The sequence below is a fragment of the Paroedura picta genome, chromosome 7 (genome assembly GCF_049243985.1).
Source record: "Paroedura picta isolate Pp20150507F chromosome 7, Ppicta_v3.0, whole genome shotgun sequence".
Taxonomy (NCBI): domain Eukaryota; kingdom Metazoa; phylum Chordata; class Lepidosauria; order Squamata; family Gekkonidae; genus Paroedura; species Paroedura picta.
The window spans coordinates 68,358,584-68,372,039 of NC_135375.1; the positions used below are offsets into that span (position 1 = coordinate 68,358,584).

The window sequence follows — 13,456 nt, forward strand, 5'->3', positions numbered from 1 at the left end:
TGCTTTCCAATACTGGTTTGGAGAACAAGCACTAACCACAGTTTAAATACAAGTCCAACTATACATTTTTTGCCATTTTAACCTGAATATTTTTTAAAGCATTAGAACTTTACTGTGAATACCACCTCTACCCCCAAATTGGTCTTCCCCTCCAACTAAAACCTGAAATTAACTCCCTGGACTTATGAATCAAATGTTAGGTTAAAATATGTGTATATACTTACCCATGTACTCTGGACATATTAGGCAAATCTCTTTAAGAAAAGCAGTTGCAGTCATGTCATATGTTCTTAGCTTAAGTTCAGTCCCTAATTTTGAAATCTCTAGATGAAGGATTGGTTTTTCAATACCTCCAGCAAGACGACACACGTGAAGTGACACCTAAATGTAAAGACAACATTGGCATGGTCAGTCAAGCCTATAAAACTACTTAAGGACACATTTTACAAATGTAAAAAGCAAAGCTATAAGACCTTTTTCTATTTGATAAAGTCTAATATACTTCACAGAATGAGCCTCCTGTGGCACAGAGTGGTAAGGCAGCAGACATGCAGTCTGAAAGCTCTGCCCATGAGGCTGGGAGTTCAATCCGAGCAGCCGGTTCAAGGTTGACTCAGCCTTCCATCCTTCCGAGGTCGGTAAAATGAGTACCCAGCATGCTGGGGGGTAAACGGTAATGACTGGAGAAGGCACTGGCAAACCACCCTGTATTGAGTCTGCAATGAAAGCGGTAGAGGGCATCACCCCAAGGGTCAGACATGACTTGGTGCTTGCACAGGGGATACCTTTACCTTTTACCTTTTTTAATATACTTCACAATCCTTCTATAAAAGTCAGGAAGCCACAACAAAGTGTTAAAAAAATAACCAGTGACCTGCAAAACACTATCCCTTCTCCTATAGACCACACTGAAGAGTCTACATTGAGCAGATGCACAAGTGACAGAGAAATACTGTCTCACTGCCATGGAGTAGACTTCAACATGAACTCTAGCTCTGTTGGATTAGTCCAGAATTGTCTCTACCTTATCTCTAGCGATATTCCTTGTCTTTTCATTATCTGTAGCCTTTCAGAAAAACCCAAAGTCTGCCCAGGCTTTTAGATCTAAGACAGGGTTCCAAGGAATGATTGTGTTAATTGCCCAAGTAATTTCCTCATTTCAGAGATCACCTGAAAACCAGTTCAATTTATCAGTCTACCTGGATGGATCATCTTAATTGATCCCTCACAGCTGCAGTATCTTGGTAACCCTGAAAGACTAAACCCCAACAAAAGGTGATCTGTCCATCTTCATTCCTACTATCAGATCACCTTTTTCCTGGCCAGAGCAGATCAAGTGTTTGACCTGAAAGTGTATGATGCCTGTTATTACCTGAACAAGGCCAATGCTTGTCATAGAGACCATGAAATTCTGGCAATTTTTGACAAGATAGCAATGGCAATGATGTCCAGTTTCCTCAATACAACTAGCTTAGGCATGTTCAGCACCCGTTCAGAGAGTCAGATGGCTGGGTAGAGGACTGGGTACTACACCAGCAGAATCCCTATCCTGTTTTGTGCTCCAAAATCCAGTTATACACTCTCAAAACTGGCAAGACACTGAGCCAAGGAAATAGAACCTTGATAGACAAAAGCAACACCATCCCACCCCACCCCCCATTCTTCTAGGGTTATTCATGCATCACTGAGAATCCTAGAGAGCATAGATGGGAAAGATTAACTCCTCCTCCTCCTCCATCCTAGGTGGTTTCAGTGACACATTCCAGACAGCCCTCTCATCTAAAATTAAATTCTGAATGCTACTGTTTTGTCTGAAACCGATCTAGCATTTAAAAGCAATATATATATTTTAAATATATTACTTAAAAGCCAGGTATTATTGCCAAGCAGATGCCATTTATTTCCAGCTTTCTTTATATTATTCTGTTGAGTTAACAATAAACTCAAATTTTATTGTGAGCTCATACATTATAAGCAAATAAGGCTCCTCTGATAGAGCAGTAGCAATTGTATTGTAGTGTGATTTTTACATCTTGAATAATATGGAAATGTGTTCTGTTTCATTCTGAAGAAATAATAATCTGAACACATTTATTGCACATTTTTGATCAGAACCACAGATAAGACTTCTATAGTAGAAGGTTAAAAGTACCTCAGATATTTCAAATATTAGTTGGAAGTCAGTCATATTCTTCATGGATTCTCGCCTTGGTGTGGTTTTTTTAACACTACCAGCCCTCCTCAAGGATCCCAAAGGTGCTTCAAAAAAAGGCAAGTCTTCTATAGGACTAGTTGGAGCATCATAGTACTCCTCTTCCGACTCTGATAATTATACAAAGTTCAAGTAATTATTAGGTTATAAAATGCATACATTTTCAATCAACTAGAGTTTATACAGGCTATACAGTGACTACACACATTACGAGATCATTCTGTTTTGCCTGAGATAAGCAGTGCTACTACATGCCCACATCCAGGCTGTGTTATAGGAATTGCTCAGTGACTGTGAAATGTCTGGCAGTCCCTGGCTCCAAAGAATTCCAAATGGCCTTGACCAGGGCCAGGGCTTTCCTTGCCTTAGCCCCTGCCTAGTGGGATGAGCTCCTAGAGAACATCAGGGCCCTAATGGCCTGCAAGATGGAGCTCTTTTGCCATGCTTATGGTTGAGGCTAGTTTCGACAAACACCAATGGGCTTCCCCTGCTGCAATACTGATAGTTCTTCATTCCTGCTCATATAAGCATCTAAAACTAAGCCATCAACTGGTGGATAAGTGATACCATAATTATGGTATCACTAGAGGCAAAGCCTGTTGTACCCATAAATACCAAGGGCACTAGGATGCACACCTGCACTGTGGCCTTTCTCGGTGTTGGCTACATGGCAAAAGCTCCTGCTCACCCTTGGAATCTTAAGGCCCCGCCTCCAAACTTCAAGGAACATTCCTGACCCAACCTCCAGGTGCAGCTGGGAAATCTGGAATTGGACTATAGCAATCAGTCCCTCAGGGAAAGATGGCTGTTTTGGAGGGGAGACTCTACAATGTCAACTCATCTCCAGGATCCTGGTTAAAGGGCTTGTTTGGGAGGGGGGAACTCTGTGGCAGCGAGGTTGCAGGATTGAAGAGTCTGGACCTGGAGATTTGCTTGAATTGCAGGTCATTTCCAGGCAACAGAAATCAGTACCCCTGGAGAAAAGCCCTGGCTTTGGATGCCATGAAGGTACATGGTTGCCAGACTCCAGGTGGGAAACAAAAATAATTACTGCTGGGTGGCAGTAATTGCTAATAATAATAAATATCAAATAATTCATAAACTTGACCGCAAATAGTAGCCAGCAACAAATGTTGTTGGAGAGAAAAAGACCCTTGTGAGACAAGATAGGAGTGTTCCACCTGCTTTGATGGAGGTTCTCTTCAACGTTTCTTTCTGTTACACTAGTGAAACAAAAAGTCTTTGATGGGTATCAATAGCTGCTTTCCAAGTTACAGAAAGACATTGAGAAATGCCAAAGATAGAAGAGCCTCTTCTCCATGCTGGCCAACAGAACTAGCAAGCCCAGAACATGAAAAAGCTCCATGTTAACATCTAGTCCAGGGTTTTGTGAAACCCTGGGGTCTGTTGATGGCCCTGAAGGGTTTCCCAAATGTGTGGAAATTTATATATACACTAGCTTCAAAGCCTGTTCATAAGAACATGCTTTGAGAGCCCCGCCCCCCCGTACCAGTGCGAGGCGGTGAGCCTTGATGCCCGCTACCACCCCCTGGTGAGACCGCGGCCTGGGGTGGAAGCCATCCTCGCCCCCCCCCCCGCAACCGTGCACAGCCCGGCAAGCACACCCTGCTTGCCAGCCGCGGCAGGAGCTGTAGGGGCAGGGCCAATCAGGGTGCAGCTAGCTGCACCCTGATTGGCCCTATTTCCAACTCGATTGGCCCTATTTTCCAACTCAAGAAGCCCCCCCCCACCCCCCAGGCTGTTTCACCCCCCAGGCTGTTTCATAAATATATAAAGGAACCATCTTCATGGATGGATACATATATATGTGTGTGTGTGTGTGTGTATGTGTGTGTATATGTATGTATATGTATATGTATGTATGTGTGTGTGTGTGTGTGTGTGTGTATATATGTATATGTGTGTGTGTGTGTGTGTGTGTGTGTATGGTTGATATGACGACCCCTCCTCCCAAAATGGTCAATGATGGACCAGAAGGGGGTAGGAAGAAGCGAGGCCTCATGTAGGCATGTACACAGCTATGCTTCTTAACCATATTCTCCATGATTGTAGCACTTCTGGAGTTTCTTGAAGCCTGAAGAATGTTTCAGGGTTTCTCAACAGTAAAAAGTTGAGAAAGGCTGATCTAGTCCAAGGGTACAGACAGGAGTCACTTCAGCTCCACATAGTACAATTTCCAAAGGTTTCACACCAGTGACTTCAAACAGATATTGGTCCTCCCTAGCTTGTTCTTGAACTGAAAAGCTCCATAATCAGTGAAATGACTTGAAGAAATAATCAAGCTGACACGATCACAGGCTGAAAGACAATGTCCTCACCATCAAGGCCACTAAGGGTGACAGCAATGATAAAAAGGCTAGTGTGCCCAATCAGGAATGAAGGAGCAATTGCACTTGCAGCGGCCTGGCATATTCAACATGGATATCTGATATCTGAAAAGTCTGCATTTAATTTAATTAAACGCAGACTGTTAGACATAGAACTGCAGGAACATAGCAGTAAAGCTAGAAACGTTTGCTCGCCATTGAGCTCGGGGATCTCACCAAGCTCTCAGCCCCTAGCTGCGTACTTCTACCATCTAATCATCCCACGTTAGCTAGAACTAATGCTCTACCTTCTGCTGTTCTATATGGGAGATTTCAACAGATCCCGTATTCAGCTAGGTTGTGCCCATGTGGACAATGCTGTATAGAATCAAGTACACACGTTTTTTTCCATTGTCCATTTTATTCTTTGATCCGAGCCAAATTTCTTAACTCAGTGCTGTGTAAAAGAGAACTGCATTCGGATGAACGAAAGACTCAGTTTCTTTTGACATCCCAGAACCCTGATATAATTGAACCAGTAGCAAAATTTTTACATCTTGCCATGAGAAATTGTGAATGTATTATGTCTAAAGCATGATCTTTGCATTTGTTCTCACTAGCAGTGGATCCTTTTGCACTTTCCCTTCTTATATTGGACTTTTATATGCTATTAAAGGCTTATTGTTGTTGCTAACATGGATCCGCTTTTATAAAAAGTTGAAAATATTAGGAACCACAGTGATATTCCTTTAGTAACCTGGTGACTGGGATTTGTTGAACCTTGTCCTACATACTAAAAAAATGTCTGGCTAAACATCAACAAATTAGTAACCATAATAGATACTGGAGAACAGATAGTTTATTAACTTGCAAGATTTCCAAAACGCAGCGGCCAGGATACTCACAGCAACACCGTGGAGGTCCCACATCCGGCCCATTCTCCACCAACTGCAGTGGTTGCCAGTTGAATTCCGGATCAGACTAAAGGTCCTGGTAATTACCTTCAAAGTCATTCGCGGTCAGGGCCCAGTGTACCTGAGGGACCGCCTCCCTGCCTATGCCCCTAAAAGAGCTCTGCGCTCCACCGCCACCAAGCGGCTAATGGTCCCTGGCCCTAAAGAAGTCCGCCTGGTCTCGACCAGGGCCAGAGCATTCTCTGTCCTGGCCCCCACCTGGTGGAACGAGTTCCCGGAGGAGATCAGGGCCCTGACGGAGCTTAAACAGTTCCGCAGGGCCTGCAAAAAGGAGCTCCTCTGCCAGGCATTTGGTTGAGACCAGGCACAACCAACAGCGAATGAAGGGCCTCCGCTCCCCCGCTCCCTCCCCTCTCCCCCCTTCCTCCCAGAACTCCACCAGAGCGCTCTGGACCTGTTGTGGTATTGCACTGTTCCACCATTATATTATTTTATTATATTGTTATACTGTTACATTATTCTGCTATATGGTTACAACCACTGTTATTAATTACTGTATGTTTTAACAAAGACTGTTTCATGTATTGTTGACTAGTTTTAATGTAAACCGCCCTGAGCCTTCGGGGAGGGCGGTATATAAATCTAAATAAATAAATAATTAATTAAAGAAAAATAACATGAAAATAACTGAAAATATTTACCGCTTGATCCAGCTATTGAATGAAGTTCAAGAACTGGGAATAAACTAGTTGACATCTGTGGTGTTGTTAGCAGCGAAGATATTTGTATCTGAAACAGAAGTAAACAAACTAACTTAATAATCTCATTTGGCTAATACATATATGTTTGCCAACTTGAGTTAACTGTATAATGTGCTCAGCATTTTGGATATCTATAAAGTTAGAGACTCATAAGGGGTTAGGGGTATATAAGACAGCTTTCTTCCTTACTGTTCAGGAAAAGCGAGCCCATAGAATAAATTAGAGAAAAGGAGCATTAGGATGTTACACAAAGTCTACTCTAAACAAGTCACATGAGATAACATGGAAATCAGCCCAAAAATATAAGCTATGGAACATCTACCAGTCACATGAACTTTTAATTCAGAGCTCAGAACAGGAGTGGAAAGCTGTATCTGAACAGAGAAGTACAACATACTGTATGTTTTTCTGTACTGATACTAAATCATTGATCCTAGGGCTCTTGATAACCTTATACTTGTTCTAGGTAGACAGACAACTGCTCTGTTAGGTTGTGCTTTGAGTCATGGGATCCAAAGCGGTTGTAGGAATGGTTTCTGTGGACTGTGGTGCTGAATCAGAGTCTGAAGGACGGGACCGATCCTTACATTTGGACTTCTTGCCCTTCTTAGCAGGAAGTTTGAGGAAACAAGATTTCTTTCCAGGATCCGTAATGGCCTCAGAGTGAGGCTGGGGTCAGAACCAAGGCACAACCGATTGAACCAACAGAGCTTCAGATGACCCTCCAGCAGCCACTGGCACAAGCTCAGAAGCTGGTTTAAGGGCACCCATAGACAAAGCTTTTCCCCACAACACAGCTTTGAGCCATGAAGGAAGATCAGAACAAGCCTTTGGAGTGAATTTTTGGCAAATACGGAAGGTGCCCACATTATGTGCCTCGCTCAAACACAATAAGTATCTTTCATATTCATTCACGTGTGGCATTTTCACACTGCAACATGAACACTTTTTAAATATTGCCTTAGAGACTATATTATTATTATTATTATTAATGTCCATGCGGAATTGCCGTCTTCTGGCAACGGGCTGGACCTGGTGTCAACCATGGCGACGCTAGGGCTCTCACAATTTGTTGTTGGCCCTACCCACCAAGCAGGTCACACCCTGGACTTGATTTTCGGAGCAGGGTTGAGTATGGATCCGGTCAAGACTACTGCCGTGCCATGGTCGGACCACTATACCCTGAAGACTCGGCTTAGGTTGCCATCTCCCCCTCAACTGGGCGCCAAGCACATTTCAGCTCGCCCACGGAGACTTATGGATCCAATTGGATTCCTGAATGGTCTGCGGGACCCAATGTCTCCCGGCACTTCTCTAGATGGACTGGTCAGCGACTGGCATGACAGAATGCTGACAGCCATTGATGAGATAGCTCCCAAACGCCCTCTCTGACCCCGTCTCAAGCGGGCTCCATGGTATACGGAGGAGCTCCGCCAGAAGAAACGGGAACTGAGACAGCTAGAGTGAGTTTGGAGGAAGACTCATGACGAAGATTCTAGAACATCTTATAGAATGCAGTTAAGAGCCTATGAGATGGCGGTGAAGTCAGTGAAACGAAACTTTTACTCGACTAGCATCGCGTCTGCGCACTCATGCCCGGCACAATTATTTAGGATAGTCCGATCTCTCACCGCCCTCAATGAAGGGCACCAAAATAATAGCCAATTGGACATTAGCTGTGAGGCATTTGCGAGACACTTCGCAGACAAAATCTCGAGGCTTCGTCATGACCTTCCTTCAATTTTAGACACAGAAAGTGAACTAGAGGCCCCTTGGCTGTCTTTGGAGAGAACAATGAGTCACTTCAGACGACTCTCACAAACTGAAGTGGACAGGATGCTAGCAGCAACGAGGCCAACCACTTGCCCACTAGACTCATGCCCATCATGGCTCCTAAAAACAACAGACAGAAGAATAGGAGCCCCCCTCCGGGAAATAATTAACCTCTCCCTCTTTACAGGAGAATTCACGGAGGGTCTAAAAGAGGCAGTGGTTACTCAAAAAAACATCCCTGGCCGCGCAAGACCCTGACAACTATCACCCTGTTTCGCACTTAGCGTTTCTGGGGAAGTTAGTTGAAAGGGCTGCTGTGGACCAAATAGCATTCCTGGAGGAAACTTCAGACCTTGACCCATTTCAGTTGGGCTTTCGGCCTGGACATGGGGTGGAGACAGCGCTAGTCGCCCTGATGGACGACCTCCGACGCCAGCTAGACCAGGGCGGGTCAGCGCTGCTCATAATATTAGACCGATCAGCAGCGTTTGACACAGTAGACCATGAGCTCCTAGCTCGCCGCCTCGCCGACACTGGAATACGGGGAATGGCCCTCAAATGGCTGAACTCCTTCCTCCAGGGCCGTGGTCAGAGGGTAGTGATAGGAGAGAGAATATCTAACCAACACCAACTCACATGTGGAGTCCCACAAGGAGCAGTCCTCTCTCCTATCTTATTTAACATCTTTATGCGCCCTCTGGCTCAGCTGGTGCGGAGGTTTGGGCTGGGTTGCCACCAATATGCGGATGACACCCAGCTCTACCTCCTGATGGATGACTGCACTGACTCCCCCCCAGAATCCTTAGCCAGATGTCTGGAAGCAGTGACAAAATGGATCAAGCAGAGTCACCTGAAGCTCAACCCTACAAAGACGGAGGTCCTATGGTTGGGTAGGAAGGGACCATGGGAGGGAGTGCATCTGCCCACCCTGGATGGTGTGCAGCTCTTACCAATGCACACCGCCAGGAACCTGGGCGTGATCCTGGATGCTTCCCTTACAATGGAAGCCCAGGTCACAAAGGTAGCACGGCTGGCCTTCTACCACCTCCGCCAAGCCATGCTACTAGCACCCTACCTGGACCCAGAACACCTAGCCACAGTGATCCATGCGACGGTCACCTCTAGGCTAGACTTCTGCAACTCGCTCTACGCAGGCCTACCCTCATCCTTGATCCGGAAACTACAACTGGTACAGAATGCTGCGGCCAGGATTCTCACTAAAACATCATGGAGTTCCCACATCCAGCCGGCACTCCAACAACTTGGCTGGCTCCCAGTTGAATTCCGGATTAAGCTTAAGGTTCCGGATTAAGCTTAAGGTTCCGATAATTAGAGCCTCTTGTGGTGCAGAGTGGTAAGGCAGCCGTCTGAAAGCTTTGCCCATAAGGCTGGGAGTTCAATCCCAGCAGCCGGCTCAAGGTTGACTCAGCCTTCCATCCTTCCGAGGTCGGTAAAATGAGTACCCAGCTTGCTGGGGGGTAAATGGTCATGACTGGGGAAGGCACTGGCAAACCACCCCGTATTGAGTCTGCCATGAAAACGCTAGAGGGCGTCACCCCAAGGGTCAGACATGACTCGGTGCTTGCACAGGGGATACCTTTACCTTTTACCTTTACCTTCCGATAATCACCTTTAAGGCTATACTCGGTTTGGGCCCAGTGTATCTGAGAGACTGCCTTCCTGCCTATACCCCCAAAAGAGTCTTACACTCTGCCACCTCCAACTGGCTGCGGATCCCTGGCCCCAGAGAAGTGCGTCGGACCTCAACAAGGGCCAGACCCTTCTTGGGCCTGGCCCCCACCTGGTGGAACGAGCTCCCTGAGGAGATCAGAGCCCTGCCCGAACTTCCACAGTTCCGCAGGGCCTGCAAGAGGGAGCTCTTCCACCAGGCATTTGCTTGAGGCCGACCGACTCAGAACACCTGCTGGTCCCCCCCAGACGCCTGCCCATGACTCTCCCAAAGTTACTGTTTAATTGTTATTATATTATAATTGTGGTTTTGTAATCTTTTGATGTTTCTTAAAGTTGTTTTGATGTTATGTAATGTTATAATGTTCTGTGTAAACCGCCCAGAGCTGCAAAGAAATGGGCGGTATAGAAATCTAAATCTAAATCTAAATCTAAATCTAAATCTAAATCTAAATCTAAATCTAAATCTAAATCTAAATCTAAATCTAAATCTAAATCTAAATCTAAATCTAAATCTAAATCAATCAATCAATCAATCAATCAATAAATATATATTATAAGGAGCTCTCACTAGGGACATGGAATCATAGAATTCATCTTCTTCTGACGATGGGGAAAAAGGAACTGAGGATACTGGGGAACACCCCTGGTCACTTGGGTGCTGGGTGGGAAAATAAGTGCATGCACAGTTCTAAAGGTGAGAATGCCCCCTGTAGGAACTCAGCTGGTAAATGTTTTTCATGGCCAGCCTGCGCTTTCACAGCTCCAATATGGGGCTGCATCACAAGATAGATAATGACAGACAGGGTGTCCCCTTTAACATTAACATTTTCCAGCTGGAAACTGCATAATGCCTATAGGTTTTCACCTATGAATTCAGTTATACTTGCCTGAGAACTTGGTGGAGGAGAAGTGGTGTCAGGAGGGCTTTCTGGTTTCGGAATGCTATCGATTAGCTTCAGAATACATTTAAGCTTCTCATCAGAAATGTTGAAATAGAGTAACGGCAGCTCGCCAGACATTTTGTATCTGTTACATGAAGTCAAATAACCATTAGGGGAAAAAAACAAATATAGTCATGTAAAAGTGCAATCTGAAAAATGAACATTGATCCCTATGTAAAAATTTAGAAATTTATTGAACACTGTACAATTGGCACCAGATAAAAACTTGAGTTTACATAGAAAGAGGATTTTAGACACACCTATTATTGTATGCCAACAACTACAGGCCTCTCTCAAGTAATTACTAGCGACACAGTTTGGCAGAGCACACACTGGATTTGGTTTATAATATTGCTGGGGATAGTGATCTGTAGCTGGAGGAGTTATAGCTTACTCCATAAGTGTCAAACTCATTTATTACAAGGGTCATTTTGTCAGGCTAGGTCACAAAGGTAGCCTGCCAGGCATTTTACCACCATCAGGCAAGGCTACTAGCACCCTACCTGTCTTCAGAACACCTAGCCATGGTGATCCATGTGACGGTCACCTCCAGAATTGACTTCTGTAACTTGCTCTACGCAGGCCTGCCCTTTTCTCTGATGCCAACATTGCAGCTGGTACAAAATGTGGCTGCTAGGGTCCTCACAAGAACACCTTGGTGAGACCATATCCAGCCAGGCAGCTGTATTGGTTGCCGGATCAGGTTCAAGGTTCTGCTTTTGACCTTCAAGGCCCTTTGTGGTCTGGGACCAACATAACTGAAGGACCACCTATTGCTCTATGCCCCCCGCAAGGCTTTATGCTCTGTGGGTACCAACTTATTGGTCATTCCTGTTCCCTGGGAAACTTGCCTGTCTTCGACCAAGGCCTTCTCGGTACTGGCCCCAAGCTGGTGGAATGAACTCCCGGAAAAGCTGTGGGCCCCTTTGAGAACTTTCAGCATTTCACAGGTCCTGTAAGCCGGAGCTCTTTCACCAGCACTATGGTTGAGGCCAGGGCATGGAAGATCAAAGGGGCCCTTCTGGAAGACACTGCCACCTTAAGCATAGAGCATATGCTGGTGGTTGTTGGCCTGTGCAGTCTCTCTGGCACGCTGAAGGCAGTCGTACCAGCTGTGGGGAGGGTTAATAGTTTTTACTGCCAAGCTTGATTTAATATTAATGGTATTTTTTAAACAGGGTGTTTTTATGGGGGTGGGGATTATTATGTAACCTAACATGAGATGGCTTGCCGTGAATAGTGGGAAATAAATCTAATCTGGAACACCTTCGTTGTATAATAAAAAGCTAAGGCCTAGGTGGGTGGAGAGTGGGCGGGGCCCATCCGATCTTTGGACTACCTGCATGTGTTGCTAAAAGAAACAGCAAAGTCTTTAAAGTGTCAGTAGAATTCTGTTTATTTTTGCTGTAACAGCATAGAAACATAGTTTCCCTTCAGTAAATGATAAGATGGTATTTTGACTGTCATGTTCCTTGTATGGTTTTTTATGTTTTATGTAAACTACCTAGAGCCTCCAGGGAGGATGTTATATAAATATAATGAATGAATGAATGAATGAATGAATAAACGAACAAACGAACGAACGAACGAACAATTCAAAGCATTCAACATGAGAAAAACTTTTTACATTTCACCAAAGGTTACATTACTTGAGGAACAGATATTTAGAGAAGACACAGTTCAGATCCCAAAAGAAGCACTTTTAAAGAGCATGTACCATAGGAATGGTTTATGTTAGTCTCCATTCTGTCTCATTCCTCATTTTTTCTGTTTTCTGTCCACAGGTGGGCAGAACATTTGACAAGTGTATACATGTGTCAAATCCAAAGCATGAAGTTGCAATCTTTTCCCTCCATCATACATATGGTGAAGACAGTCTGACCAAGTACTTAAAAAATTCACATAAATAGTATAAGAACTCATACTTAGGCATCCTTTTATCTGTGACAACCATTGCCCTGCTCAGTTCCACTTTCACATCTAGAGGCTGCAAAATATGTTGAGATGAAGACCGCAAATTACGAGCCTCCTCCCAATTTTCATCTAAAAGAAAGAAAGAAAGACATTATAAGAAACTCTGATATCACAGTGCAACAGATTTATTTACCCCAAACATTGTCTTGGTGGTAGAAAATGTCACCAGGTTGCAGCCAGCCTATTGTTAACTGCCCTGAGCCAACTGGGAAGAGCAGGCTATACAAATAAAATTATCATTATTATTATTATGGCAACATGAAGGGTTTTTAAGGCAACAGACATTCAGAGGTGGCATGCTATTTTAAAATGAAATAAAGTAACAAAAGGATTCTAAAAATTAATTCCTGTGCTTGGAAACCAGAGATGTCTTCCACTCAAAGATGCAATTCCAGCCTCCTTTCAGTTTGCTATTCCCTAGATCTGTGCAGAGGCCCTGGATTTCCTTACTAATCTTCCATCCAAATATTAATAAGGGATGGCTTGGCGTTCAAGATCAGATAAGATCAGACATGCATAGGCCATTCAGGTCAGAGCAGGTTTTTCCTAAGAGTAGGAAATTGTTCTTGCTTCTTTTAAAAGAGGAAGGCCTACTTTGTTGATATTAGTGTCACAGTACAAAAGAGATTCAAACTACAGTACAAAAGGGATTCAAACCAGTGATTCCTAATCAGAGGCCCGGGGACCACTGAGGGACTGTGGCATTTCCCCTCCTGTCTTAACGCATTTGACCACAAGATAGGGAATTAGCCATTTCCATTGCTCCCCATACACACACACATCGACTGTGAATTCTCTCATAGTGTCTGCGCCTGGGAGGAGAGTGGAGCCTGAATGCCGATTCCCACCTTGAACTGTCTCC

At 44.5% G+C, this 13,456-nt stretch overlaps 1 protein-coding gene across 3 annotated transcripts in view; it reads right to left on the bottom strand.

Moving 5' to 3' along the window:
- The window catches only part of VPS13A (vacuolar protein sorting 13 homolog A), a 181,439-nt gene that overhangs the window by 98,016 nt on the left and 69,967 nt on the right, over positions 1 to 13,456 (bottom strand). For all 3 annotated transcript variants that reach the window (XM_077344731.1, XM_077344732.1, XM_077344733.1), the window contains 5 exons: positions 12,546 to 12,663; positions 10,567 to 10,705; positions 6,155 to 6,242; positions 2,153 to 2,322; positions 225 to 381 (listed from right to left, as the gene is read on the bottom strand). In XM_077344731.1, the coding sequence (XP_077200846.1) occupies positions 225 to 381; positions 2,153 to 2,322; positions 6,155 to 6,242; positions 10,567 to 10,705; positions 12,546 to 12,663 (672 nt within the window). The remainder of the gene's footprint in view (positions 1 to 224; positions 382 to 2,152; positions 2,323 to 6,154; positions 6,243 to 10,566; positions 10,706 to 12,545; positions 12,664 to 13,456) is intronic.